The following is a 27,435-nucleotide window of genomic DNA, read 5'->3' as shown; positions in this document are numbered from 1 at the left end:
CGAGGTTTCCTGCGCATTATTACTCTTCATTATTATAAATTTAGCTGTGCCTAAAAAGCGATTTAAAGAAAGGAAACCACGTCATAAACACATGATCCTTTTGACTTGGCATCATCACTGACGTGGAGTATGCGCTTCAGTACATGTACAGTATTATGGTCCTGCAGCACCGGCTCTCATGCATACAAGCTCACAAGAAACATTCGGAAGTACAGTACAGTACAGTACTGTACTCGCTAAACAGTAAAACAGGTTCAAAGCGTTTCCACGTTATAAACAGATGATTGGCATCAACACACGAAACTCCTCACTGACGTAGAGTAAGGCTACTGTATCATTACAGTACCTGTATTTGGCTTGCACTCATGCAAACAAGCTCACGGGGATACCGTATTCCTCTGCTTTTCCATCGCCTTCAACGATTCTTTTAGACACTAGGACCTAGTGGACTGGATGTGAGCTTTATGTACCTAGTCTAGGTAGCTCACATCCAGTCCATGTGTCAGGGCAAAACGTTTGCGAAATTTTGTTGTGTCTATTATGAATTTTGTATGAAGTAGCCAGATCAGCCAGTGAACTGCTCGAATACCCGCTCCAGCGACAACTCACTAACACTATACTGCGCGATGTGAAATCGCTTCTTGTTGTCCTCCATAATGGCGAACACGTCTGCCAGTCCGAAGCTGTCGGTGCACGAGGTTTCGTACACTCCACTCGTATTACTGCCACTCCCACGCGCAGTTTCGAGTTCAGCAGACACCACCAACTCACCAGATCGTGCCGTCACCTGGTCCTTAAAGAGCCTCGTCTCGAGACCAGCGAAAGCTTCCTGCACCAGCCACTCCTGGACGAACTCGACAAGCGGAATAACTGGTTCCTCCTTATTAGGAGTCACATCATTCTCATCCGACTCAAAGCGAGAGCGTAGACCCTCGAGCCACGTCTTGCCATGCTGTCGAGAGACGGCAGCAGTGGCGGCGTCTCCGTTCTTATGGAACAGATTGTGGCACAACTCGTAAGCTTCTTCCAACTCCCGTAATGGAATACTATTCCTCTCCAATCCCTCTCGACGAGCATTCGTTGTCGGTCGGTCTTTGATCGAGCGTCGGATCTGCTGCGTGTAGTTCTGGATCTCTTCCGCATTCCAAATAGAGGCGCTATCCAGTCGCACGCTGATCGATATTCCTCTTGCCACACGCTGTTTCAAGTCTGGAATGCTGCCAGACCACACCACTTTCCCCTTGAACAGGACGACAGCGTTCGCACACACCGCTTCGGCCTCCTCCATACTGTGCGTCGTGAACAAACAACTCGTGCGGTTGAGACTCTGTCGCTTCTCATGCAGCACACGCCACATCAGTCGTCGCGCCACGACGTCCACGCCAGCGGACGGCTCGTCCAGTAGCAGCAACGACGTGTGGTCGCTCAGTAGCGCCAGTGCCAGCATAAGTCGCCTCTTGTTGCCGCCACTCAAGTGCGAAGCTGCCGTTTTCTCGACCGGAAACAGATCCAGACGTCGCATAAGCTCGTCAATCACTGCGTCTTCCGACATCAACGCGTTGCTGCGACTACAACGCAGTCGGTAGAAGAGTTCGAGGTGTTCACGGACACTCAAGTCGTTAAAGTAATGGTTGCCCTGAGAGCAATAGCCGTATCGAACGCTGGCTTCTCGAGGCTGCACCGTCACGTCGCACGAGTCGATCAACGCTTTGCCACTTGTGGGGGCGATTCCTGCCGTTAAGATCTCAAACATGGTCGATTTGCCCGAGCCATTGACGCCCAACAGCGCCACACAGTCGCGTTTTTCCACTGCGAAGCTAACGTCGTCCAGAGCCACCACTTGGCCGCTCTCGTTCAGCACTGCAGCTGCACCTTCTTGTTCTTCCGAAGTCTTCTTTCGAGGGTTAAAGATCTGCGAGACTCGAACTACACGCACCATGTCGGAATTGGGACTCTCTTCGTCGAAAGCGGCAGGACTTTGGTCCGCTTCCGTGTACCCTCGACTGTGTCTACGACACGGGAGCAAGCCTCGTAGCCAGTGTAGTTTGTGACGCACTGTGTGCTCCATCAGCGTAGGATACATCTGGTACTGGTCCATGATGAGTAGTAGCAACGTGTACAGCACGCCCGACAGCACTAGCGCACACCAGCTGCTTCCCGTGACCTCCCACGCCCAGACCGACACCTTTGGCTGTCCAATCAGCCCTTCCAACATGGCGAACGGGTTGCTAGTCTCGAGATCTCCCCCCGCCTCGAGACACTGATGTCGCATGGGGGCCCAAGACACCGTCACGATGTTCAGCACCGCCGTACTGAACGAGTACAGCGGGAAGAGCTGCAAAACGTACGTGACCAAGTTCACCTGCGTGCACAGTCCAGGGATCATGGACAGGGCGAACACGATGGACGCCGCCATGATCTGGAACAGCGAGAGATACGACATGTACGACTGCGCTGAAGAGTGCGACGCAAACACCAGCGAACTCAAATACTGCGCCGGGAGAATCGCCAGGCCGAAAATGGCCATCGACGCGAACCACGCAGCGATGATTTCGGCCGTCAAACAGCCCGAGAAGATGGCGAGGATGACGCAAATAATGACAGCCGCTGACGTGTACACCATGTAGTCGAACAGGAAGTTGGAAAGCCAATACAAACACGACGCGTTGGCAGTCTCGAGATGCTGATACTGGATGCGCTTCAGGCCGCTTTCCTTCTCTCGGACGACGGGCGCGACGTAGAATCCGACCACCGAACTCATCGTCATCAACAGGTAGAACGCCACCATAATGCGTCGTACGACGTTCACGGCCTCGTCGGGGTCCAGCGCCACACCGTCCTCTTCGTCCGACGTCACGCCAGTTCCGATCTCGATCTCAATGGGGAAGACGCCGCGCTTGACTTCCAAGTCGCAATTGTCAATTCCAGGGGATTTTTCGTGAGCTGCGCGAGCTTTGCAATAGGCTTGAGACATCCACTGCAACGTCACGGGCAGAGACCGACGCACGGTTTCGTTGTAGTAGAGCGCGTACGACAAGACCGGAGAGATGACCGTGTTGTCTGCTGTCCAGTTGACGTTCGAGACGAAGATCCCCGCGAAGAACGTCGTCGTGTTGGCACGTGCAATAGCGTCCAGCATTTCTTGCTCGGTCGTCGCGCTCTGGTCGAACACTATCGGGTGGGACTTGTGCTCAAACTGTGCGACTAAATCGGCCACTGAATCGGTCATGGACGACGCAGACGCGATGAAAAAAGACGCGTCTTTAGCAGCCGGAGACAGCGTCGTTACTGTCTCGATAGATCCGCGAGAGTCCAGCAAGTGCTGAAGAACAGCCATCAAGATCGCGAAGAAGCCAATCGGCCACACGTACTGCGCAAACAACGACTTCTTGTCGCGCGACGACATCTTCACACGCTTGATAATCAGCGCACGCAGTTGCGACGTCGCGTGCTGCCAGCCAGGAAGTGGCCTGTCGCTCCCAGCAGCGAGCAGATCCGTCTTGGCCTTGTCCGTCTCCATCTTCGTACGTACAGGGTCTGCTGCGTCCACGTCGTCTTTCTCATGGTAATACACGTCTTCTCCCTCCGTCACCTTGACGAACACGTCTTCCAAGTCGGTCGCTGCGATGGCGTATCGTTTGATAATCTCCTTCTTCTTCATCGTCTCCAGCTCTCGAAACAACGCAGCGAAGCGCTGTTCGTCGCCGTCATTCAACTGCACGCGCGTTTCCCACTTGTTGTCGCTCACGATCGCAGCATTCGGCACGTATTTCCTCAGCGTCGTCATCAAAAGATCCGCCCACTGTTCACGTTGCGATCGTCTGTGCGCACTCTCGTGTTCCTCGTCGTGATGCACCACAGTGAGTTTATACCCCACGCCAAAGCGGTTGCGAAGGAACAAACTCGAGCCGCAGCATTTCAGCTTCCCTTCCGCCACAATGCCGATATTCTCGCACAAAGCTTGCGCTTCCTGCATGGAATGAGTCGTCAGGATGACCGCTCGATGCGTCACGGCGCGTTTCAGAGCGTCCCACGTGTCCAGCCGCGCCTTCATGTCCATGCCAGCGGTGGGTTCGTCCAGCAGCAAGACGCGAGACGAGTCCAGAAGGGACAACACCAGCGACAATTTACGCTTCTGACCTCCTGACAACGTCTTCGCCAGCGCGTCACGCTTCTCGTCCAGTCCGAATTGCTGCAACTTGCTGCACCGGGTCTGCTCTGACACGGTTTTTACACCCATCGTGGCCTTCAGAGCACAGACGAGCGAGAGATGCTCCCACACGGTCAAGTTGTCGAACAGGATATTCTGCTGGAAACACACGCTGAGACTCGTCCGAACGGCTTGTGGGTTGTTCGCCACACTGATCGATCCACCCACGTACGCATCTCCGCTGGTGGGTGACAAGATGCCGCTCAAGATCGACAGCGTCGTGCTCTTGCCGGCGCCGTTGGGACCCAACAGACCGAAGATTTCTCCTTTCCGAACTCCGAATGACACGTTACTCAACGCCACCTTCCCGTTCGGATACGTCTTGGACAGCGATTGGACGAAAAGAGTGGGTCGGGAATGTTCCAAGTACTCCGGTAAGGACTGTTCTCGTAGCGTCTCGTCCATTTGGTCGTGGATAGTATCTCGCCCCATGTCTGTCAGTCGCATGGCCTCTTCGTTCTCCTCTTCGGATCCTGTTAGATCCACTTTAGTAGGGAACCAATAGGACGGCTGGAAGACGAAATACCACTTCTGTTGCACGCCGTAGGTGCGAGGAAACACGTTCTCCAAATACCATCCCAGCAGCAGATATCCTGCACATTGTGAAGCCATCAGACGGATAGGTGTCGCGACGGTATGATACGTGATGTGTCTGCGCTCCAACGTCACTGCATCAAACGCCAAGATGTCGTGCATTGTACCCATAAACACCACGGGGGAGCTGATCCCGTCCAGTACAAAGAGCAGCAGCGCTAGTGACTCGTTTGAAGCCACCACGTCGTCCCCCACCAGCGACCGAAGAAACGAGCCAGCACTCATGATGAAATAAATTAGCGGCGCACACGCAGCTGCGGTCTTGGTTTGCGTGAAAATCGGGGTGATAGCGAGGCCGAATAGCAGGATACTTGACACGAATGTCACTAAAAGCAGGAAGAAGTACACGTCTCCATCTGTTGACGCGGCAAACATACTGCCACTGAGTAGCCAAGTGCCGATCAGAGACACGACCACCGACGCCAGAAAGTAGAGCAAGAACCAGCTGATCAAAAGAGACATCGCCGGCAGCCCCATGATCATCAGATACTCCTTCAGTTGCTTCTCCTTTTCCGCCACGACGTCACGAACTAGTCGCACGTATGGCCAGAGGAACAGGTAGGCCAAGTAGAACACGATATTGCCCTCCAGTGGACCCGCCACAGTGTTTGCGGGACGTTTCGGCAACGCCGAGACAGTCAAAGTGTCCAGTTCGTCGCTCGAGATCGCCTTGGCGATGAGATTGGCCAAAAAGTAGCGAAGTTCGGCCGATAACCCTCCTTTTTTCACTGCAATTTTGCACGCCAACACACTTCGTCCCAGTGGCGAAGTGGCTGGGAAATCGCCCCATTGAAGACTGGCAACATCCAGCATTTTATCCACCGCTTGGCAAATTATTTCCGGAGAGAGCGAGTCGAGGTCCACGATCTCGTTATTGACAAACTTGGTGGAGTTTTCACGGATAAACATGTTGAGCGACATTTGGAACGGCATGACGTCGGGAAACATCATCGTGCGGTTAAAAGTCAAGTCTTTCGAGAAAAACTTGGCCAGTTGGTCCTCCTGCTCTTGTTCGGACGGATCGTTGAGGGTTTTCTGGTAGAATAGCGTCAATAACTCCAAGGGAAGCGGAACTTCGTCTTCACTTTCGCTTTCTGCCCTTCTTACGTCCAGACCGGCGTAAATATTCCAGCCACTTTTCATGGGGAACTCCAACATCACGCGGTTGGCTTCTTCGTTCGACGCAGTGTTGTTGAACGGGATCATCTTGGTTCTATCCGCGTAACTGGAAATCCCCAGCTGAGTTGCAGCAGGATATTCTCTAGTTGCAACAATTGTCAGTAATTTATCATTGACGGCAACTGGAAATGCCATTTTTTACCTGTTGAGGTGCTGCAAAAACAGTTGCGAGTCTTGCCGTTGCAAAATGGCCAAACTCTGGTTGCTTTTCGCCAGCAACAAAGGCAATGCGGTGAGCAATAATGTCGCAAATTCGTGCTTTACTTGTTGCACTCCTTGGGTCAGTTCTTCTGTTAAATCGCCTTCGTTTGAAGCCATCATGGCTTGTTCGGCCTGCAACAACTGACCATCACTCTCGTTTTCCATTGCACGCCGCATACCCCCGAAGCCCGGGATCCCTCCTCCGGGCGTCACCAACTGCGCGTTGTATTGGCACATTTTCTGGATAAGCAGCAGAATCAGCCCCAGCGGGATGATGATGTCCGTCACGAGCGCCGGGTACAGCCAGCGCTTACCCAAGCGCCCGCGATTAAAGCGACTCTCGCGCTGCTTCACGCGCCAGTTCTTCCATAGCAACACGCCTACACTGCTCCACAGACCTGCCATCTCGCCAACTGAGCAATGGCGCGTGCCCAGCAGGCAGGATTCTGAGCGGGATGGGAACGGGCTGACTCCGACGGCGTTCTCGTCATATCCGGATATGAAGCACATATCCGGATTTCTCACAAAACTTGAAAGGAAGTGAGTATTTTGCCCGACTGGCTAACCGACTATACAATTATACTCCCCAACATGCATAAAATGGACTTAGCCGACGGTCTTGGCAACACTCGCTCGGAATTAATTTCTATTCCCAGACACAGCGCCTTGCCGAGTCGAGGACTTAGAGACCGGGGTGGGGCAGGCCGCGCAGCGGCGCCCCCCGAGCGCAGCGCAGCAAGCGAAGAGAGGGGCGGGCCCACGGCTATAAGTCCGCAGACGAGTGCAAACGCGCTAGTGTCCTACCTTTACTCCAATTTAACCGTACTATACTTTCTGTACACGTATAAAAGTCGATGCTATGTTACCTCAGTCGGGCAAAATAACGAGTGCCAACTTGAAAAGCACCGGTACTGTATATTTTTTTAAAGCTCATAACTGGTACTTACATGTATTATCCTGGATAAATATGGCTACATTTGTTTTGACAGTTTGTCACTGCGTTTGCCACGTCAACGGGGACATTCATCTTGAAGTCACCAATTTAAATTTCCTTGACATGTACTTTGCCCTGGTAGCGCCTTAGACGAAAGGTTCAACGCACGTCAGCCAACCCACGTGGGTACGTCGATCACGAGCTCACGAAGAACAAGACGGACTTGCAAAGAATGCTTCGACTTTGCTGGCGCCAACGAAGACAGTCCTGTCAACGACAAGCACCAGTATCTTGAGAATGATGAGAACCAGTGGGTTAGTGAGGTAACGTTGCCTGGTTCCCAATACGGAATGACTATGTACTCAACAAGATGTACATCGCACGTCGCCTGCTCGAGGTGTTCTCGGCAATGAGCCCACATTCTTTGACCAGCTTTTTTCACGGGGGGAATTCGAGCCACATGCGCCTGAACCACTACCCAGCGACGAAGGATTGAGAGAAGTCCATGGGTGTCTACCATCACACGGATGCTGGTGCTCTCGCCATTCTGCTTTAAAATGACAAGGTTGCATCTTTGCAAGCTTTTCATCGCCCTTCTCGAACGTGGACCAACGTGCCACCTCGCAAGGGGATCTACACTATCAAAATCGGCGACATGGTGCAGGTGTGGTCGAGCGACCAGTTTGTAGCCCCGCTGCATCGCGTTCTGGCAAATGGTGGGGCCGACCTCTTCTTGGCACCTTTCTTCTACAACCCGTCGTATGAGTTCCAAGTAGAGCCCATTGTGGTGAAGCCGGGCGACGTGACCAACTACTGTGGTTGCAGCTACCCCACTGAACTGGATGTCCTTGGAGAGGCGGAAGATGAATCGCATTGCTGTCTGGAACTTTGCCACCACTTGGGCCATGATGTCATGGTTCAACCCATAACCTTGGCATTCAACGTGAGCACCGCTGGCTGTCCATTGGGACAGCCAGCAACTCGTCGCTCTGCCAAGCCGTCTCTACAAGTCAAAGCCGAGATGCTTCTCATATGGTTTCCTAGGCTAGAGCAGGACGACACCAAGTAGCTCTCGTGTCTTTAACTTCATTCTTAATCTCATTCTCAGTATCACCGCCTACAACTCAAGTCCTACGGCTACAATTTAAGGTTGTACTACTTGCGTCTCACACTACCGCGTGACAGCTAATAAACTATTGAAGCGTGACGTCGTTTCAAGACACCAGGACTCGATCAATACACCATGGTTCGCGGTCGCAGTCCAAACCCAAGACCTCGACATACCCGTCGAATGAGAGAGGAAGATGCACCTGGCAACGAGCCATTACACGATTTCAACTCGTCCAAAGAAGCCCAGCACGATGCTGGCAGCACTGGTGAAGCAGCCCAGCAGCAACCGCCTCCAGCACCTGGTAGCGCGCCGGCTGCAGAGGTCCCCATGCTTCGTCCGATGTTCGAATTCCTAGCTACGACGCAGCAGCAGCAACAGCAGCAGTTTGCTCAGTTAATGCAACAACAAGCGTTGTTTCAGCAGCAAATGTTGCAACAACAGACAAGTTCCCAGAAACAACAAAAGAAAAAGGGAAACCCGCCAATGTTCAATGGCGAATCAAGTGACGACTTGGAGCTATGGCTCTTTAGTACAGAGCAGTACTACTCTGACTGTCAGCTCGACATGGCCAGCAACACTTCTGAGTTCGTCAACTTAATTTTTGGCAATTTGGGTACAGCGGCACGTACGTGGTACCGCGACTTTAAGGTATCACTCGGAGAGAATCCAGCGACGTGGGCTCTATTCAAACAGCAAATACGAGAGCGCTTTCGAGACTCTGACTTCCAGCACAAACTCTTATCTGAACTCCACCATCTTCGTTGGACGGGATCCCAGCAGGCCTACACGACACGATTTCAACACTTACTCTCTCAGCTCGATGAGGACTTGCCGGAGGAAGTCAAACGTTGGTTTTTTCAGCAGAACTTACGGCCCGAGACCAGTGCTTTTGTGTCACAGAATATCCCTGATACGCTGCACAAGGCAATTGAATTGGCGCAGAGGTTTGAAGATTCGCTCCCTGCCAGCGACAAGAACATTAGAAGCGACAAGGCCAAAAATCGTAACTTAGGGGCTCCCCAATCGACTTCAAAGGAACAGCTGAAGCATAATAGCGGTGATAACAGAGCGATAAACGATTCGAGGAAGAATCACGACTCTTCAGACAAGCCAGTCTGTAACTACTGCGAGCGCGTAGGTCACACCGAGAGCGTCTGCCGGAAGAAGAAGGCGGCGAAGCGGGTGACGACGCCAAAAAACGCGTAGGCTCGATGGGTTGGCAACCTGTCGGGCTGACTTCATCGAACGGCGATGGCCATACGTCGTTCGGTAGCCCACACTCTCTGTCACTGCATCTCCAACCTGGGCATCGCGGTACAAGAGACAACATCTATGGCTATCTGGCAAAGAGAGCTCGCATCGAAGGCTCTGCTGTGGACGTATTCATTGATAGCGGTGCCTCCTTCAACGCTATCTCACCAGTGGTTGCGTCCAGATTAGCCTTGACCATTAAAGAATCGGACAAGCCACTGAAGATCAAGCTCGGTGTCAAGCGTCACATCAGTATTCCTCGGCGCACAGCTGAAATCGTGCTCGACATGGACGGATTCCCTCCTTACTCGACAGAAGTTTTCGTCATGGACGTTCCTGAGGACAAATATGTATTGCTGGGGGTGGCTTGTCAAGATTAATCTGGACATCGATTGGGTCACCAAATCAATCCGTCCACGGGGGGCGACATCATTAATGCCATTTCGACAATGTGTGCGAAATGCTGCTTGTATAAAGGCTGCAGGTTGTCGACGCTCTCTCACTAGGCGTACTCGATCTCAAGGGGACGCGACTGTGCTCTTCTACGCTCGACACAGCTATCTATCCCGCCACGGAGCTACCAAGATTATCAACCAGAGGCAGTTCCGGAAGATAAATCCATCAGAAGGAGAATTTTGTTTTATGGTCCATATTGCTGAACCGGAGCCAACAGAGAAGGCCACCCGGCAGCTCGAGCAGGACTGGGACAAGATCAAAGGATCACCTGTGGAACCGGTGGTAATGAAGTACAAAGACACCGTGTTCCGCATGCAGCTACCTAATCGCCCACCACAGCGCTCAGCGGATATTGAAGCTGAAGTTGAGCTTGCCGACGACACTCCAGTAGCAAGGAAGCAGTATCGGCTCAGCGAAGAAATGAAACGGACCATACGGCAGTGGACGAAGGAGATGTTAGACGCGGGTATTATCAGGCCGTCCAAGTCTCCGTACTCGTCGCCTACATTTTGTGTCCGAAAGGCAGTTGGCTGGCGCATTGTTCACGATTTTCGAGCAATTAACAGCAAAATTCGCATTCCAGTCACGCCAATTCCTCGGAAGGAAGACATCTTCGATGCAATGGCCAACGGTCACTGGTTTTCTGCGTTAGATCTTCTTTGCGGATTTTTCCAGGTCCGGCTACGGGAATCAGATATTCCGTACACAGCATTTTTGACTCCAGACGGCCGGTTTGAGTACTTGGTCACGCCAATGGGACTATCGTGCAGCCCCTCTGCCTTTAATCAGTTGATGCAGCATGTTTTCAGTGATCAGAAAGCCTTCTGTCAAGCTTACTTTGATGACCTCTTCATTTTCACGAAGTCAACCGCGATCGAAGACCACTTACGTGCACTGGATGCTGTCTTGCAGCGCTGCCAGGATCAAGAACTCTACGTGAAGTTGGCAAAATGCACGTTTTGCTCCGCGGAGATTCCGTGTCTAGGAGACTACTTTGGGCGCGATGGCGTTCGAATGGACCCAGACAAGATCCGAGTTATACGCGAGTGGCCACCGCCTAGGACAAAGCGCGAGCTGCAATCATTCCTGGGGACCTGTGTCTATGTGTTGAAATTCTGCGAGAATTACGCGGACATATCAGCACCACTCGTCGAAGCCACCAAAGAGAAAACAGCACAGGGGCAGATTCAACTTACGCCGGAGCAACGTGATTGTTTTACCAAATTGAAAACAGCGCTGACATCGCCACCGGTCTTAGCTCACCCCGATTCGTCAAAGGATTTCCACATCCGGATGGACGCTTCAGACTATGCTGTTGGAGGGTATCTCTATCAACTTGATGCGGACGGCAAGGAATGAGTAATTGCTTACAATGGGCGAAAGCTCAATCGCGCTGAATTAATGTATCCCACGCGCGAGAAAGAACTGCTAGCTGCCTTGCATGCAATGCACGTTTGGAGGGTTTACCTCGTCGACAAGCCATTTTTCGTCAGCACAGATCATCGAACTCTGCAAACGATATTGGAGCAGAAGACTTGTTCGCAGCGTCTCGCGCGCTGGCTAAATGAGCTGCGATTATACCAGCCATCGTTTCGTTGGATACCAGGCGACACAAACATCGTTGCTGACGCAATTTTTCGTAATTCGGCATTTCAGCCAAAGGTGTCTACACATTACGTGTCTTTATCCAGCTTACTTCGACAACTTACCACAGCTCACGAAACTGAAGACAGTGGCGAAGACGTTTATCTGCACTACGCTAAAAGACGACCCTCCATTCTGGTGCAATGTACCCAGCTCTACCCTGAAGACTCCGTGTTCGGTCCTCTATATCAGCTTCTGCAATCGTCCCAAGTAGTTGAGACCACACCGCCAGTGGAGCTTCACCGCCGGATTCGTGCGAACATCAACCATTTCTTTCTCGAAGATGACATCCTGTACTTTCAACCGCGTGCTGACGCACCTCGACGAGTTTGTGTGCCGGACAGCCAGGATTTGAAGGATGCTATCATTTATAAGCATCACAATGTTGCTTCCAGTGGCCATCCTGGGTGTCTGAAGACTCTTCTTGCTCTTCAAGACAATTTTTACTGGTTACACATGGAAAAGACAGTGAAGCGATACGTTACTACTTGCGAAATGTGCCAAAGGATCTAGGTATCGCAACGAAAACCAGCGGGCTTGCTTCATCCGTTAGAAATTCCTGACCGTCGATGGAGCCAAATTACTATGAATTTTATTACCGGCCTTCCACGTTCTCGGCACGGACTCTACGATGCTGTATGGGTAATTGTCGACCGTCTTACGAAGAGGGCACATTTTATTCCGACGACCACTACTTGCACAGCGGAAGAAGCGGCCAGAAATTTTCGAGACCAATACCAGCGGTTGCATGGCCTACCAGATACTATCACTTTCGACCGCGACAGTAAATTCACGTCTACATTTTGGTCAAAGTTAATGAAGTTCCAGAACACACAGCTGCAGCTTAGTTCGGCATTATGACCTGAGACCGACGGACAAACAGAGCGAACCAACCACTTCATCGCTGACTACTGACGAGCATTTGTATCGCCGCTGCAAACTGACTGGAGCGAGTTACTATCGCTAGCGGAATTTGCATACAATTCGCGGGCTCACTCAAGCACCGGCATGACACCATTTGTGGCAGATCTTGGGTACAACCCCAGATCCGTGAGTGAAATTGCCTTACCGACTCGAAGAGGTCAAGCACAATCTTCGATTCGATTTGTGGAACATCAGCAAGCAGTGCTCCAACAATGCCAAGACGCCATTGAAGTCGCACAGACAACGATGAAGTTTTTCCATGATCGTAATCGTCCGACGCGTCACTTCGAGCCTGGTGACCAAGTTCTACTGGATATGACTAATCTCGACCTGCCCCATGTTGGTGTATCTGGAAAGCGAAAACTCTCCCCAAGGTTTATTGGGCCATATCCAGTAGTGCAGTCAACAACGCCGGATACCTATAAAATTGAGCTACCACCGGGAATTCAGATCCATGACGAGTTTCACGTCTCCTATTTGAGACCGTATCACTTCGATGAGAATCCCCGGCGTCTTAACGACGTGCCACGGCTAATAACACGCGAAGGTCACGAGGGATTCCAGGTACAAGCGATTGTAGGGATGAAGGTGCGGCGAGGCACACTGCATTACAAGGATCGCTGGTATGGACGCGATGTCAACGACTCATGGGAACCTGCTACTAATTTGACCCAAGCTCAAGGTCTGATTGATATCTACGCCAAGTTGCACCAATCCTCCAGACCCCGTCGTTCAACACGCCACTCAACGCCTTCGGCTTCCCGATAATTTTCGCTGTTCAAGAAGCTATGCTCCTCTTCGGGGGAAAGATTGTCATGGTTTAAATTATAACCTTGGCATTCAACGTGAGCACACGCTGGCTCTGCCAAGCCGTCTCTACAAGTCAAAGCCGAGATGCTTCTCATATGGTTTCCTAGGCTAGAGCAGGACGACACCAAGTAGCTCTCGTTCCTTTAACTTCATTCTTAATCTCATTCTCAGTATCACCGCCTACAACTCAAGTCCTACGGCTACAATTCAAGATTGTACTACTTGCGTCTCACACTACCGCGTGACACATGAATAGCAACGTAGAAGAATCCTCATTCGGTCGCAGCAGCTCGGTTCTTTTCGATTGCTTTTCAGACCTCTCCGTCCTTGGCGTCTCGGAGTTTGGCATCTACCTCAGCACCACTGAAGATTGCCATTAGGGCTGCAATGTCAACGACTACCGTATCGGATATCGTCTTCCTTCTGGGCTTGCTAGTTGACAAATGAGGCAGCTCAAAAGAGTTTCCACGCAGTTTGGCATGCATGTTGAAAGTCGATTCCTCGTACATCTGTACTGTATAAATACTACTGACCTTGACGCCAGCAAGCTTTGGGAATTTTGTTTTTCTTCTCATCCTTTTGAAGGACATTTTAGAGCAGGATTCGTAATTTTGGTGGATGGGCACTGAGATACGTGACTCTCGTTAGAGCACATTTAATGACAAGAGCACAACAGTCTTACGGCACATTTAACGCGCTTAAGCACATTTATCATGCTCGGTTACTCATAAATGTGCTATAACTTAGCGCACAGTTATCGTGAAATCTCTAAAATTACGACAGTAGCGTTGGGTCTTCTTGATGAAGTACCTGTCGATGCCCATAGTGCCCGATCCTCCTGCGTCTTTGACATGAGGCCTTCGCACGTCAATGAGCGAATCAAAGTATCGGCCGTGAATCACAAGTACGGTGGTATTTGTTCATGTATTTCAGATGCACTACACTACAGAGGTGACCTGCTATCTACGTTTAGTGTGTTACCCAAAGTACTTCAGTAATTGGTCTTGTATGCCTTTGCAGCTGGCTCGGCGCTCTTGTGGAAAGGACTGCTCATTTGAGTAGCACAGCAAAAGCTAAAGCGTTCGAAGTCGCCTGGATCTAACGTAGGACATACTTACACTTCGCTTTGTGTTAAATCGCGTCACGTTATTCACAAGCGCGTATGCTTGAGCCAATATCATCACTCCGCAACTTGCCCCATCGGGTTGGATGGGGTTTCGCAGCATCTTCTTATTTACTTTAGGAAGCTTGAGTAAGGGAAGTGTAGGCTGGTTGTTCGAAGCACGATTTTTATTCCACTCCACTCGCTGCTTGATCCAATCCTTGTGCCATTGCTGAATAAATGGATACATCCCGTGGGCCCATTCACGCTCGGTTTCCGTCTCGTACTTGCCAATAGGGCCGTACAAAAATACCGAAATCTTCTCTTTGAAATCGACTTTCGCAACAAGAAGAGTCCAAAGCTCGCATGATATGTTGCACGGGTACACTTGATATCTCATGAGAGACAAGTCCTTTACAATTTCATCTCCGGTTGGGGTCCTTTGGCCTTGGATAGTGGGTGTTGAAGGCCACGAAGCCAATCCAAAACTAGAATCAAAAACACGGCAGCCATCTCGCAGATCACACAAATACTGCAGGCACATTTGAATCACAGTGTCCGTGAGAAAGCAATTGCGAGCTACCGAGCCGACCACATCGTTGTTAGTCACCGAAAATTTTCCCGATGGCAGCATGAATGCAGTCTGAAAGCTCGCCGATTTGTACTTGGCGATAATATCATCCGCACAATCTCGATCACGACCGCCTTCCCGTCCGGAAGTTATGTGAGACTCTAAACTAAAAAGGTCCACTTCGCCATTTTCTTCTTGATTCCACGACATGCTCAACCAATTTACATCCTTCTCCCAAGCAGTGCAAATGCGTGATATAGAATAAAAGTTCGTGAGACGGAATACAGCTTGTCTACATACAACAAGCAATGTAACTATCAGTTTTCACACCAGGGGAAACGTATTGCAAAGACGTACCGCGTGAATTTTTTTCGCAGTTCGCCGTAGCTCACAATGAGTCCCGTGTGCCGTTGAGAGTGCTCTTCGTTATTGATCGACCTCAGTTGATTGCGTCTGCGGGTTTGCTCTCTTTCCTGGTTCAAAACTCGCTCCATAGTCCTCGCTATCTCTATCAGAACCACGAAATTATACTCGAAATCTGCCGGACAAACCAGTTCGCGGCGACAAACGGGTTCCCGTCCAAATAAGAAAGCGTCGGTCATTGCACGAGGATACGCATCGAGAATCCTTTTGACAAAACTCAAATCTGAAGTAACTTTAGCCCACCGGAGTAGATCCGATAACTGGACCGAAATATTAGGCCAGGAAATTATTGCTTTCCGCGGTGCAGGAACTAGTTGGATCTGCTTCATGGATTTTCGTGTCGTGTTGCGCTTCTTCTTTGCTGGTAGTTTGGGAACATCTATATCACCATTTCTCCGAGTACTCAACGCAAAGCTCCCGACTTCACACTCGGCAACCTTGTTGTGATCCTTTGTTGCTCGACACGCTAAGGTAGAATTATTTGCTGGATTCACCATTACCGAAGCTGTTCGTCCACAACTCTCTAACCTGTCAGCGCTGTTTAAGCTAGTGTCAGGTGTCCGTCTGCCGCTGCTAGTGTTGTTGAGAGCCCCGGTACCCCTGCGATAATAGCTGTTGGTGTCTGCATCAACTTCACCGATCATATCATCGTCATTCACTCCGAACTCGAATACATCAAAGAACGAGCAGTTTTCTGCGTCATCTTCATCCCAAACGTTTGAACTATCAGCATCCTGCGGGTCAGCTGTGCTATCATCATTCTCATGCGCAAAATCCTGGACGCCATCTCCAGTGCTACCATCGCTGCAGCCCGAGGAATCACTATGCTGAAGTGACTTCGATAAAGTTTTATCCCAATTACCAAGATGCTCGTAAAAATTCTTCGACGACATATTTGATAGCTAATTCAGCAATGGCTCAAGCGTAGCAAGCGCATAGCGATATTTTTCCGCAGATATTGTTCTCTGCGGTTTTTCTCCGCAGAGAACTACCATTTCAGCCTTTTCTCTGCGTCTCAGCTTCATGAACTCCACGTTACTTGGTTTGGGATTTTTCCGCTTTGGGAGTGGATGAGTTTGTGGATCAACCTCTTGATCACTGTCATCAACATGAATAACATTCTTCACTCCGACTTTCTCGTTAGAATTCACAGATACTGAGCCGAGTGCTGTTGATATTCCATGCACGCCGTCTGAAATGGAGGTGAAAAGCTCTGAGCTAACGCAAATATTTCAGCGTGCAATAACGACGCTATCTGGGAACTCTGGCAGTCGAAGTCCATCTCGCGCTATCATCAGAAGGTGACGGCAAGGTAATTTAATACTGCTGTGAAAAAGGCATGAACAGCTCCACACCTCTGCATCGCAAACGTAAATATGGGAGTTTGAGGTGACCTCCCACTTCGAAGTATTTCCATATCGGGTGCAACGAGCTCCATCCATCATCGTATGCAAAAGGTCCCATTCTCGACGGACACGCTGATACGTGTACTCGCTGAGCACCGTTGACATTCGACGCAGATAGCTTGGTACTGCATCTGCCTGACGGGAGCGTGACGATGACAAACTCAACGCGTTTGCAAATTGCCGCATAACCGCTACCTGATGGCACAAAAGACCTCCAATCGTTCCATCCAAACCCGGACGGTAACCCAACAGCGCCTTTAGTTAATTCCAATTAGCTTCCACTCGATTGATAGTTGTATTGCCAGCCGAAAAATAACGCGACCGAACGTAGCAAGCCCGCATAGTGCTACATGTCCTCCAGTTCTTATCAAAATAGGATAGTATGGCGGGGCATTTCCCCTCACAAAAGTTCTTAAACTCGTTGTAGTTCTCATCAAAAGCTGACTTGCTGTAGCTAAATCACATTAGACGTGTACACTGAGCATTAATTCACGTAGAACCAGCACTAAATAATATCAGAGCTGCGCACCTCTTTAGCATCATCAAAAAGAACTTCTCGAGCTCCTCGCGATCCGAAACGCGTAGGTCAAACTGGCGCCGACGGAGAAGCTTCTTCCAGTATGTGATTGCGTGGTATTGACATAGTAAAACCTTCACCTGCGGAAAACACCGGCTAGAGTCCGCCATTCAACGAAATCTTTATCGATGACAACCGTTTGTATCTGTTTCCAGCCAGGATTCTTTGCCTTGAAGAAGTTGAGAATATGTTCCATGGATATAGCTTGCTCATTTAACGAGACGAAGTCTAGCACTGGGATGCCTCGCCCAGTTGGTCCAGTCACCAGCAAGCTCCCTACAAAACAGAACAATGTTAATAAACCTGCTCGCACAACATTATTGCATGTAATGCCTACCAAGATGATATCCCAGATTATTAGTCAATACACGTTTTAAAGATGATCTAGTGAATGAACTGTACCAGCAGCGTTAATAGGGCGCATTGAAAGAGAAGGAGACAGAGAAGTAGTTTTACTGATGTCACTGATGCTGCTTTCGTCCACCCACTCAGAATCACTTTCTTTAACAATTGTTCCCATTGCTGAAGAGTGGTGGCCTTGTACAGACTCTAAGAGCTGTCTTGCAACAGTGTCCTATGATGTCTCCTTGGTCGCCTCGTCTGCTCGATAACTGGAAATGAAAGGCTGCTGTTAAATACGTACTTAACCGAATTTAAAAATGTGAGAATTTAAATGTGTTTTAAGCCTTACAGCACATTTATCCCCAATCGTGTTGTTGTCATTAAATGTGCTTTAACGAGGGCAGAGATACGTTTCAAAATACATGTATTATTTGATTTCATTAAAATATAGTACTGCACACCGTTTTCGCGGGGGTGGACCATATAGGATTTGCAAATAAATCATTTTTTTGCCTTCATTTTTTGTTTTTTTGGATTTAAGAATTATCACATCTGGAAGTTTATCAAAGATCCAAGGGCGCGAAAACGGGGTGCAGTACTGTACATGAGCTGCGAATTACTTATGTATATCAAGATGATCCCAAGTTTACCTTCATGTAACTTCATTTAGTACTGTAAACCCAATTTTTCGTAATGGTCTGAGCGCATTCGGTTTGTAGGATTCGGTTTGGTTTTTCGCGAAACATCCTGCGTCTTGAGATTGGTGAGCACCTCCCGTAATAACGCAAAAATGTCCCGCTACCGTAAGCACGGGCTTGAACCCCTGTGACGGACGGCTGGCAAGTAGGTATTCGTGCCACGTCGGCTTAAGCAGCTACACTAGATGTCAGGGGATGGACATCGTCGTTAACATCAACGGTTCTTCGGCGGTTCACGGGCTCCTGCGGATGACAGTTTACGTTGAAGCCTCCATCGAATCTGCAACATGCCTTATCGTCCCCTGAAGTTCGATGCAACTTATTTCACCGTCTTCTGATGTGTTCGACACCAAACTGCAGCAAAGACAAGCATGGTCAAGCTCGAAGCTCGAAGTTGCCAGCCATAACGGTGAGCGGTCGGTAACGCACACGCTCCAAGCTAAGCAGCGATGGATTTCCTCAACGCAGTCTGGCGCTTCTCCTTCGGCCGAAATCAACACCTGGCGGACGGACAGAAGGCACTTGAGCGTATTCAGGACTTGCTGGTCAAAGCGATCATCAAATACGATGGCGTCCCGCACGCGCTGACGGTCGAGGAGATTGCACCCGTCAAGGCCATCTGCGACCAGCTCTTCCCGGCCAATTGTAACGTAGAGTAGTTACGCCGACGTACTATAATTGTCTGGGTATTCACTGGCAACTTGTGCGTTATATGCAGTCCAGCTGAAAGTGCCAAGCGCGGAGGACAGCGGACCGGAACGCCCAAAGCGTGTGCACTACCAGCACGTCTATGAAGACGAGACGTTCTCCATCGGGTAGGTCCCTATATGTACGATGGATTCGGTCGCATCGACTAATATGTAGCTGCTCAGGATCTTCATCTTACCGCCGGGTGTATCCATTCCGTTGCACGACCACCCGGGCATGAGCGTCATCTCGCGCGTGTTGTACGGCTCTCTGCATATCAAGTCGTACGATCTCATCAAGGACGGCGCCGCAGCGAGCGGTAAGAAGCACAAGGCGCGTCTTCGTGTAGACAAAACCATCACAGCTCCGTACACGACGGAGTTGCTTCCAGACCACAGCAACCTACACGAGCTCGTCGGCGACGACGATATTGGATGTGCCTTCCTCGACATTATCACGCCGCCCTACCATAGCAATGAAGGCCGCGACTGTACCTACTACCGTGTCATCGACTCTTCCGATTGCAACAGCGAGAAAACTGTGACACTTGAGAGCTATTTTCCTCTCGACTTTGATGTGGTCACAGAGGCTTATCACGGTCCCCACTTGCAACGATATGTGATGTAAAAACTTAAAAACAAGAAAACAATACGTGGAGCCTCAAAAGAATTACATTCTACGTCAGCTTATGTCCTCGTACTAGGCGAAAAGCACCTAGTTCTCCGAGGGCATGGAACGCAGAATGTCCGAGTCACCGGCGTCAAGGATGCACATGCACGACACGCGGAAGTACTTGCCACAAGCCGTACCGAGGTCGTTGTTGGTGCCCGAGAAGTGGTGCACGCCAGTCTTGGCAAGCATCGAGTAGTACTCGACCTCCGACTTGCGGAGCGGAGGCGTGTTCGAGGCCATGATCACGAGCTTGGCCTTGCCGCTGCGCAGGTTCTTGAGGGTCTGCTTGTATCCCAGAGCGACCTTACCGGAGCGCATCACCAGCTGCAGGCGCGAGTTGATGTTGTCCGAGGACTTCTTCTGCTCATTAGAAAACACAGCGAGTGATTAATATAATTTGTCGTTCCTCCATCGAATTCTCCCATCCGACTTCGCAGGAACGGCAGCGTCGCCTTCCACGGCGAAAGCGACTGCACGCGACCTCGTCCACCGGATGGGTATTGCACTGAATCAAGCAGCAGTAGTGCACCCTACCGACTTCTTAGAGGCAACCATCTTGATTCGTTTCTCTGCGTAAGCTCCACTGAATCACAAAGTAAGATTTAATTGAGTTGCTCGCACTACCGGCAGGCTCCTCTCCGCCAACCAGTACCTTATAGTGGTCCACACGAAAGTAGTTTTGATTGGTGGAAAGATCGAAAGAAATCTTGTGTGTGGATTGGTTGAAATTGAAATGTACACGATCACCGAAACGGCGTACAGTACTGTAGTACTTGGTCATTTGCCAGTGTGTAGTAATTCATGGTTGAACCAACAGCGTCGAGCCGTCCTTGCCTTAGGAATTGGCAATGTCGATTGATCCGTTGATCTTGAAGTCGCCAATCTGGTTTTCTTGGCCCAGATCTGCAAAGTTGCCTCGAGCACGTGCCACGATGTACTCCAAAAAGCTAAACGGACGATAGTTGGGCACTTCGCCGTCCTTCACCACAATAGGCTCCACCTGCACGTCGTACGCCGGCAGATAAAAGAACGGAGCTGAGAATCGACTGGCCTTGTCGGTAGCCAGCACGCGATGCAGTGGGGCCACAAACTTGTCGTTCGACCAGACTTGAATCAGATCTCCCGTGTTGATGGTGTATGTGCCCTTGCGCGGTGGTACATTGACCCACGTGTTCGACTCTCGGTGCAACACCTGCAGCGAAGCCACGTCGTCATCTTGCAGTAGAATGGTCAGGGCGACCGAGTCTGTGTGATGGTAAACGCCCATAGTCTTGTCAGGCTCTGGAGCAATCGGATAATGGTTCAATCTCATAACACTAGGGTGGTTTCCGTGGAAAAACTCGTCGAAGAAGGTAGGGTCTTCACCCAAAGCAACAGCGAACAACTTCATCAATCGACGAGACATGTACGCCATCTTCACGTAGTAAGTTTGCATTTCGTGGCGGAATCCTGGGATGATTTTTTCATCCAGCCATTGGTTTTGCAGTTTTCTTGGTGGTTCATTGCTGTTGAGACAGGGCGGATCATCCTCGTAGGCGCCTGTAAAGTCGAAGCACTCCTTCCAGTCCGTTTTGTTCTTCGTGAGCTCCTTTTCGACGTACCCACGGATATTCTCTTCCGTTCGGGCGATACTGCGCTTGGTATCTGGTGGGAGGTGGAAGAAAGAGCGCATGTTCTCTCGAAATCTTTCCATCTCCTCTTCGGGTAGACCGTGGTTGGTGACGTAGAAGAAGCCCCACTCGCTGGCAGCAGCACGAATGTTCTCAATGATCTCACGGAGGGCGACGTCCTTAGTGTCGCGTAGCGCAGCGTCGACTTCAGCGTCAGAGCCTAGCGCCATGAGCGCTCCGATATCGACAACAGGCACTTGATGAACCTCCATTTTGAATTGGGACCGGAAGATTCCGCGACTATTGGCGCAAAAATATTTTTTTTAACCAAATGATGATGAAGCAAAAAAGCAAGCAGCAAATCACTTTTTTGTCACCACGCTATATATACAGTACCGTTTGAAGTTGCACTAGTCGTCTTCAACTTGATGAAATTCTCCCACCGGAGTCTAAGATTACCGCACTCACTCTGCAAATATCTTTTATTGGTTATCTTCTCCTGATTTCTAAAAATACACGAAAAGCAAGAAAATGACATTCTTCCTCTTGTTTCTCGACGGCTATTTTTATAAAGAGCTACAATAGCCTTCTCGACGATCTAAAAGACCAACTGCTTCATGGCTATCACTGATAGGCTATCAGTACGCGTTGGACACTGTGCTACTAGTAATACTTCACTAACGGCCAATTGTGAATATATCGACCGATCAGCAGTGTCGACCCGAACGAGAACGCTAGTATGGTGCGCGTGTTCATCGCTCTTGGTGGTTCCTTGGCTATGATGGCTCAGATGGCGGTAGCCTTGGCCACCAGCGTATCTTTCGCGAACAACTGCAACTACGACATCAGCTTATACGACAACAAGGCCACCGAGACCATCACAATGGGAAGCTCCACGTCGCGCGATCTGGCCGACGGCTTCAGTGGAATGTTTCGCGATGGCATGAACACCGAAGCCACGTTGGCTCAGTTCGCCATAAGCGGCGGAAAGACCTGGTACTCCATCAGTACGGTGCCCCCTGGAGCTGGTAGTTGCAACAGCTACACCGAGTGTGCAGCCACCTCGGGAAAGACCGGCTACAACGTGGTCATGAGTATCACGCCCGACATCGGCTCCACTACCGTAAATGCTGAATGCACGCCTGTCACCTGCGATAGCGCCGACTGTGAGGGTGCCTATCTGTACCCATCAGACGACACCAAGCTGCACAATTGCCCAAACAATCTCGCTATTAAAGTAACATTCTGTCCGAATGGATCGTCCACGACCAGCACTGTTGAAACGAAGGCTCCAGTTATTACAATTACGCCTGCAACAACGAATGCCCCCGTTGCTGCAGAGACCCCAACAATCACACCCACACCTGCAGTCACCGCGGAGTCTTCGTCCTCAGCCTCGACAGCCAGCACTGATACCTCAACTCCAGCTACGTTAGCCACACCTAGCGGTAAGGGAGACTTCTCAAGTGCTACCATTCGCTCCAGCTTCGTGTACAGCGGTGCGAATGCTGGTTCAGCTGCTGGCACCTATGGCAAGGTGACGGAAATGACCACGTGTACGACCGAGGACGTTTCAGTGAGCGACCCTGTCGGTCCCTTGAGCGAAGAAGTGTCCATGGTCTTCCGCGGCCCCATGAACATATACAACATCGCTGTGTTCTCGGGCTCGCCCGGCAGCGATTGGACCAAGGTGTCGTCTTATGATGCCAGTTCCGGCACGCAGGACAACATGGTCTTCATGAGCAACTTGAACATTGACTACACCGGTGCTATCTCGAGCCCTCAAGGCTACGCGACGGCCGACGGGAAGGCAACCGCCCGCGCATCGACCGTCTTTGGTGGTTGGCTAGCAGATGCCACCGATACGTCGGTGATTGGAGGCGGTCCGTGTTTATCTACCGGTTGTGAGGTCAACATCATGACTGCGACCAACTGTGCCAACCAAGAGGGCTGCATCGGATACTACGACGACATGGGCTTCCACGGCTGGGATGGCGGCATGAAGATGTTTGTAACCAAGGTGCAGATGCCGGCGAGCTCGACTGCCAACCTTCCCGCTATCTGGATGCTGAATGCTCAGGTTGTGCGTGCGAATCAGTATGGTTGCAACTGTCGTGGCTGGGGCGCCCATGGCGGTTGCGGTGAGCTCGATATCTCGGAGGTCATCGAGACCAACACAGACAAGGACAAGGTGTCCACCCACTACTATTTCTACGACGGTATTGTGTCCCCCGGTGGTGACAACTACGCGTCGCGCCCGACCGACTCAGCTGTGACGTACGTTACTATCTTGGACAACTCCGGTGACGGCATTGTGAAGATCATTGAGATCGGCTGCGACGACTTTGACTTTTCCGTCGACTCGGTGTCTGCCGATACGGTGTCGGCGTGGCTGTCCGCACCAGTGAAGAACCTGTTCAACTAAGGTGGAATGTTGGGATCGCTTGGCAGGACAAGCATTATTTGCGGGACGTGGATGAATATACACGTCTTTGACCATTGTACAGCAAGCAACACTTTCTAAACCAATCACAACCCTTTATTTGAGCATTTCCGCCAATCATAAAATCTAGGGTTAGGTCCGACAGCTTCCGACAAATATTTTTCGGAACCAATGACAAAATATGAAAATGTCATGCAAATGTCAAGTTGTTAGGACATTGCTGGCAGATTCCGGTCTCTAGGTACCGGAATTAACGTATTTCTTGCAACATCGTAAGAACGCTTTTGAAGTATAATCGTAAGAACTAAAAAAACGTAAATACTCATAACCCTGCACTAATTTTTCCGCCAGAAGTACTGGTGGCGGGCAGCACCACTGGCGAGCTTGATTGCTTAAATATTCATTTTCTAAATGGGCAGGACATCACCCAACAAGAATCGCAAGAAGCAAGAGGCAAAAGCTCAAGGAATCAGCCAAACCCTCGCCGACGAGTACGACGTTAACAGGACGACGTTGTGGTGCTGGGTTCAAGACGCAAAGCGTGTTGAAGTGGCTGCAAAGGAGAAGCCCAACAAAACCTTTGTCACCGAAGGCAAGCGGGGCCCAAAGCCTCGGTTCTTGGCAATGGATCGAAGGTAAAGCTTTAAAGAATTAACTACATGTATTACGTTTTATCGCTAACATTGTTATTCTTCTTACTTATGTGCCACAGATTGCTTAACTGGGTTATTGAAATGCGCGCAAACAAATCCCGCTGTAAGAAAATTGAGCTTTATGGCTGGTGGAATTTAGGTAACATTTAAAAACTCTTTTTTCTATGTATATTTTACTGGTGTGACGACCGAATGTCTTCTTATCATGGCAGCCCGATTTGAACCCGAGTTTTTCTCTGGTCGCTCTGAGATGGCGGCAATTATGTACCTGCACAGATTTCGCAGACGATACCGCTTGTCCATTCGGCACATCACTCACCGGGGCACCAAAAAACGAATTGAAATGGAGGTAACCTGTGCTTGCATTGTAAGAGCTCTCTAATTTGGTTTTATCATTCAAATATTTCATTTTTTATAAATGTTTCTAGAAAATTGCTGACGAGTTTTCTAAAACTGTTCAATACAGTTAAGAGGAGTCTAGTGTGGTGTCCCACATTGTTGGCTCTGCTAAGTTCGCGTCTGTCTTCAACATGGATCAAACGGCAGTCTACATCGACATGAACCCCAACACGACGATCGACTTCGTGGGTGCCAAACACGTCGACGTCGTCCAAGGTAAAAAATGTTTTCCTTTTATTATTTTAACCTTTTTCTAATATTTTATTATGTTTAGGGATGACGGAAAATGCTTTTAGAGCTTCTGTTTTTCTCTGTGCGTCCGCCACCGGGGATAAGCTTCCACCGATGATTATCTTCGCTGGAGTTGTTGGTGCTACTGTCGAGGAGGAAGTGCAGCAAAATCCGTTGCATCGTCACCAAGCTATTCTGACAGTTCAGAAAAAAGCTTATTGTGACGAGTCACGCATACTCTATTGGATTGACGAGGTGAGCCACAGTTTCATTTTTACTGTTGCTGAAGCTCCAATTTGAATGTTCTTTTCATATAAATCTAGGTCTGGAAGCCCACCGTTTCTGGTACTCGATTTCTACTTTTAGACAGCCTAAAAAACACAAGATGGACTCTGTAAGACTGAAGTTAGAAGGTGAATGCAGTACAGAGGTCGAGTTCATCCCGCCTGGAATTACGGGCGTGGCGCAACCGATGGACGTTTCTGTCATGCGAGTGTTTAAGAAGCGATGCCGTGAGCTCTATGTAGCCCACCACATCGACAACGGCTTCTCTCCCGACCCAGCCGCCCGCCGCGATCTCATAACTCGCATCGTTGTCCAAGCTTGGAATGAAGTTCCCGCTAAGACCATTCAGAGGGGTTTTATTCGTGCGGGTATTGTTCCGTTTGGACCACGGGAGAGTAATGGTCGGTTTGGAATAGCTAAACCAGCTCAATAAACTGTTTTATTTGCGGTTTGAATGTCTTATATTCTACTCAATACTACAATAAAACGTTTTTGCAGCTATAATATGGAAGTTGGTTGGAAGAAGGGGTGAAAATATAAAGCAATTGTCGTCTTCCAAGCTTTTTACGCGTCGTTGCATGAAATATAGTTGTTTCAAAAAATACGTTAATTCCGGTACTATCCTATGTTAGGCAAGTCGCCAGCCTAAGGCAGCACAAAAGTCTTAGTGGCTAGGAGTGCACAGTTGGAAAGCAGACGAAGCAGACATGAGCCTGGCATCGTTCGTGCCAGCAAACACGCAGAAAGCGCGTACCACCGCGGTAAGCGCTTTCAAGCGTATGCTGGAAGAGGAGATGGTAAGCCTAGAGTATGTGCAGGCTAACATTGCGTCTGACACGACTGGCAAGCGCTTCGCCTCAATAATGGACCGCTTTGGGTTCTATCTGGCTACTAACGAAGGTAAGAAAGGCAAACTTGCACGCAACACTGCCGTTTCGTATTATAGAAATGTAAAGCTTTGGCTATTTGATCTGTATCCTCATCTAAGGGTGCCTACGGAGCTTCAGCTACTGAATCATAGTAAACTCTAGATAAGCACAGTCTAAAAAGAGAGAAAGGAGGTATTGTTAACAAGGCGCCTCCTTGTACAAAGGAGGACCTGCATGCACTTACACAATATGTCTACAGCAACGCTCGCGTGAAAGCCGACTACCAGGATGCTGCACTCGCGTGCCTGATGTGGCACTGCTTCGGGCGATCGTCGGACCTGGGGTACATAAAAAAGCAGCACGTGCTGACGGTGTCTTCTACGTGCGTCTGCTGCGCGTCAAGATCGCCGAGGAGCAGGGACTAACGCTCGTGCCAGACAAGACGGACTTCCTGACTTGCTCAATCCACGCGTTGGCTGTGGCGCTGGCAACGCAGGATGCACCATGCGGCTCGCTGCTCAGCCAGCTACCAGACCCTTTTCCCGTTGAAGCCACCGCCAACGCCCCCGAACTTCCGCTGGCAGAATTACTGGAAGCGGACCCGGCCGCTTTGAGGGTTGCACTCGCAGGCCCATGCTCGTCCGTGCCTGCTGGCACACCACCCGCTCCAAGTCTGCTAGACGCTGCCGCTGTTGCAGCACCCTCAGCGGTTCCAGGCCCAAGCTTGTCGACGCCGTCCCGACCAAGGGAGACTACGCGCGGGGAAGATGGAGTCCAAGCGTACGTGAACCGCCTCCTCAATCGCGTCTCAAACCCCCGCTGGTGCGTCAGAAGCCCTCTCTTCGCACTACTTCCGTCGCGGCGGCGCTCAACATGCAAAAGTGGACGAGAAGCTTGCTCCACAGTGGATCTTCGACCGGGGCGCCTGGGACACGAGCAAGGTAAACAAAGGCTTCGCGTATGTGTTCAACACACCGCAGGAAGACCGCAAGGTCGCGCGTGTACTGAGCGGGTGGAGTGTCGACGATGTGCCAAAAGTGGTGGACGTTGAGGTCTTGGATCACTCCACGCAGGAGCAACTTGCGCGCCTACAGGACATCCTGTACAGTTCATGCTCGGGGTTGAAAGACCCCCGGTTCAACGTTAGTGGTAA

At 50.3% G+C, this 27,435-nt stretch overlaps 6 protein-coding genes across 6 annotated transcripts; 2 read left to right on the top strand and 4 right to left on the bottom strand.

The window, feature by feature from the left end:
• Nucleotides 1–565: 565 nt before the first annotated feature.
• PITG_00882 (ATP-binding Cassette (ABC) Superfamily) lies at nt 566–6,694 on the bottom strand (the record flags this gene model as incomplete). The annotated part of the gene is made up of 2 exons (XM_002909382.1): nt 566–6,065; nt 6,126–6,694. The coding sequence occupies 2 exons, from the start codon at nt 6,692–6,694 to the stop codon at nt 566–568; spliced, it is 6,069 nt and encodes a 2,022-aa protein (XP_002909428.1).
• Nucleotides 6,695–12,129: 5,435 nt separating this feature from the next.
• On the bottom strand, nt 12,130–14,138 carry PITG_00881 (uncharacterized protein; the record flags this gene model as incomplete). Its single annotated transcript, XM_002909381.1, has 5 exons — nt 12,130–12,333; nt 12,650–12,673; nt 13,337–13,366; nt 13,632–13,677; nt 14,125–14,138. 5 exons carry the CDS (start codon nt 14,136–14,138, stop codon nt 12,130–12,132), a joined length of 318 nt encoding a protein of 105 aa, XP_002909427.1.
• Nucleotides 14,139–18,853: 4,715 nt separating this feature from the next.
• On the top strand, nt 18,854–20,376 carry PITG_00880 (uncharacterized protein; the record flags this gene model as incomplete). Its single annotated transcript, XM_002909380.1, has 3 exons — nt 18,854–19,078; nt 19,152–19,248; nt 19,306–20,376. The coding sequence occupies 3 exons, from the start codon at nt 18,883–18,885 to the stop codon at nt 19,745–19,747; spliced, it is 735 nt and encodes a 244-aa protein (XP_002909426.1).
• Nucleotides 19,406–20,381, bottom strand: PITG_00879 (60S ribosomal protein L30, putative; the record flags this gene model as incomplete). The annotated part of the gene is made up of 2 exons (XM_002909379.1): nt 19,406–20,152; nt 20,327–20,381. 2 exons carry the CDS (start codon nt 20,345–20,347, stop codon nt 19,835–19,837), a joined length of 339 nt encoding a protein of 112 aa, XP_002909425.1.
• A 246-nt stretch (nt 20,382–20,627) lies between these two features.
• Nucleotides 20,628–21,709, bottom strand: PITG_00878 (2OG-Fe(II) oxygenase superfamily protein; the record flags this gene model as incomplete). Its single annotated transcript, XM_002909378.1, has 1 exon — nt 20,628–21,709. One exon carries the CDS (start codon nt 21,630–21,632, stop codon nt 20,628–20,630), a length of 1,005 nt encoding a protein of 334 aa, XP_002909424.1.
• A 432-nt stretch (nt 21,710–22,141) lies between these two features.
• On the top strand, nt 22,142–23,827 carry PITG_00877 (putative GPI anchor protein; the record flags this gene model as incomplete). Its single annotated transcript, XM_002909377.1, has 1 exon — nt 22,142–23,827. One exon carries the CDS (start codon nt 22,142–22,144, stop codon nt 23,825–23,827), a length of 1,686 nt encoding a protein of 561 aa, XP_002909423.1.
• Between the last annotated feature and the right edge of the window lie 3,608 nt (nt 23,828–27,435).

This window comes from Phytophthora infestans, genomic scaffold (genome assembly GCF_000142945.1).
Source record: "Phytophthora infestans T30-4 supercont1.1 genomic scaffold, whole genome shotgun sequence".
In the NCBI taxonomy this organism is placed as follows: Eukaryota; Oomycota; class Peronosporomycetes; order Peronosporales; family Peronosporaceae; genus Phytophthora; species Phytophthora infestans.
Note: the sequence above shows the minus strand (reverse complement) of the source record. Positions and strands in the feature narration are given on the sequence as shown.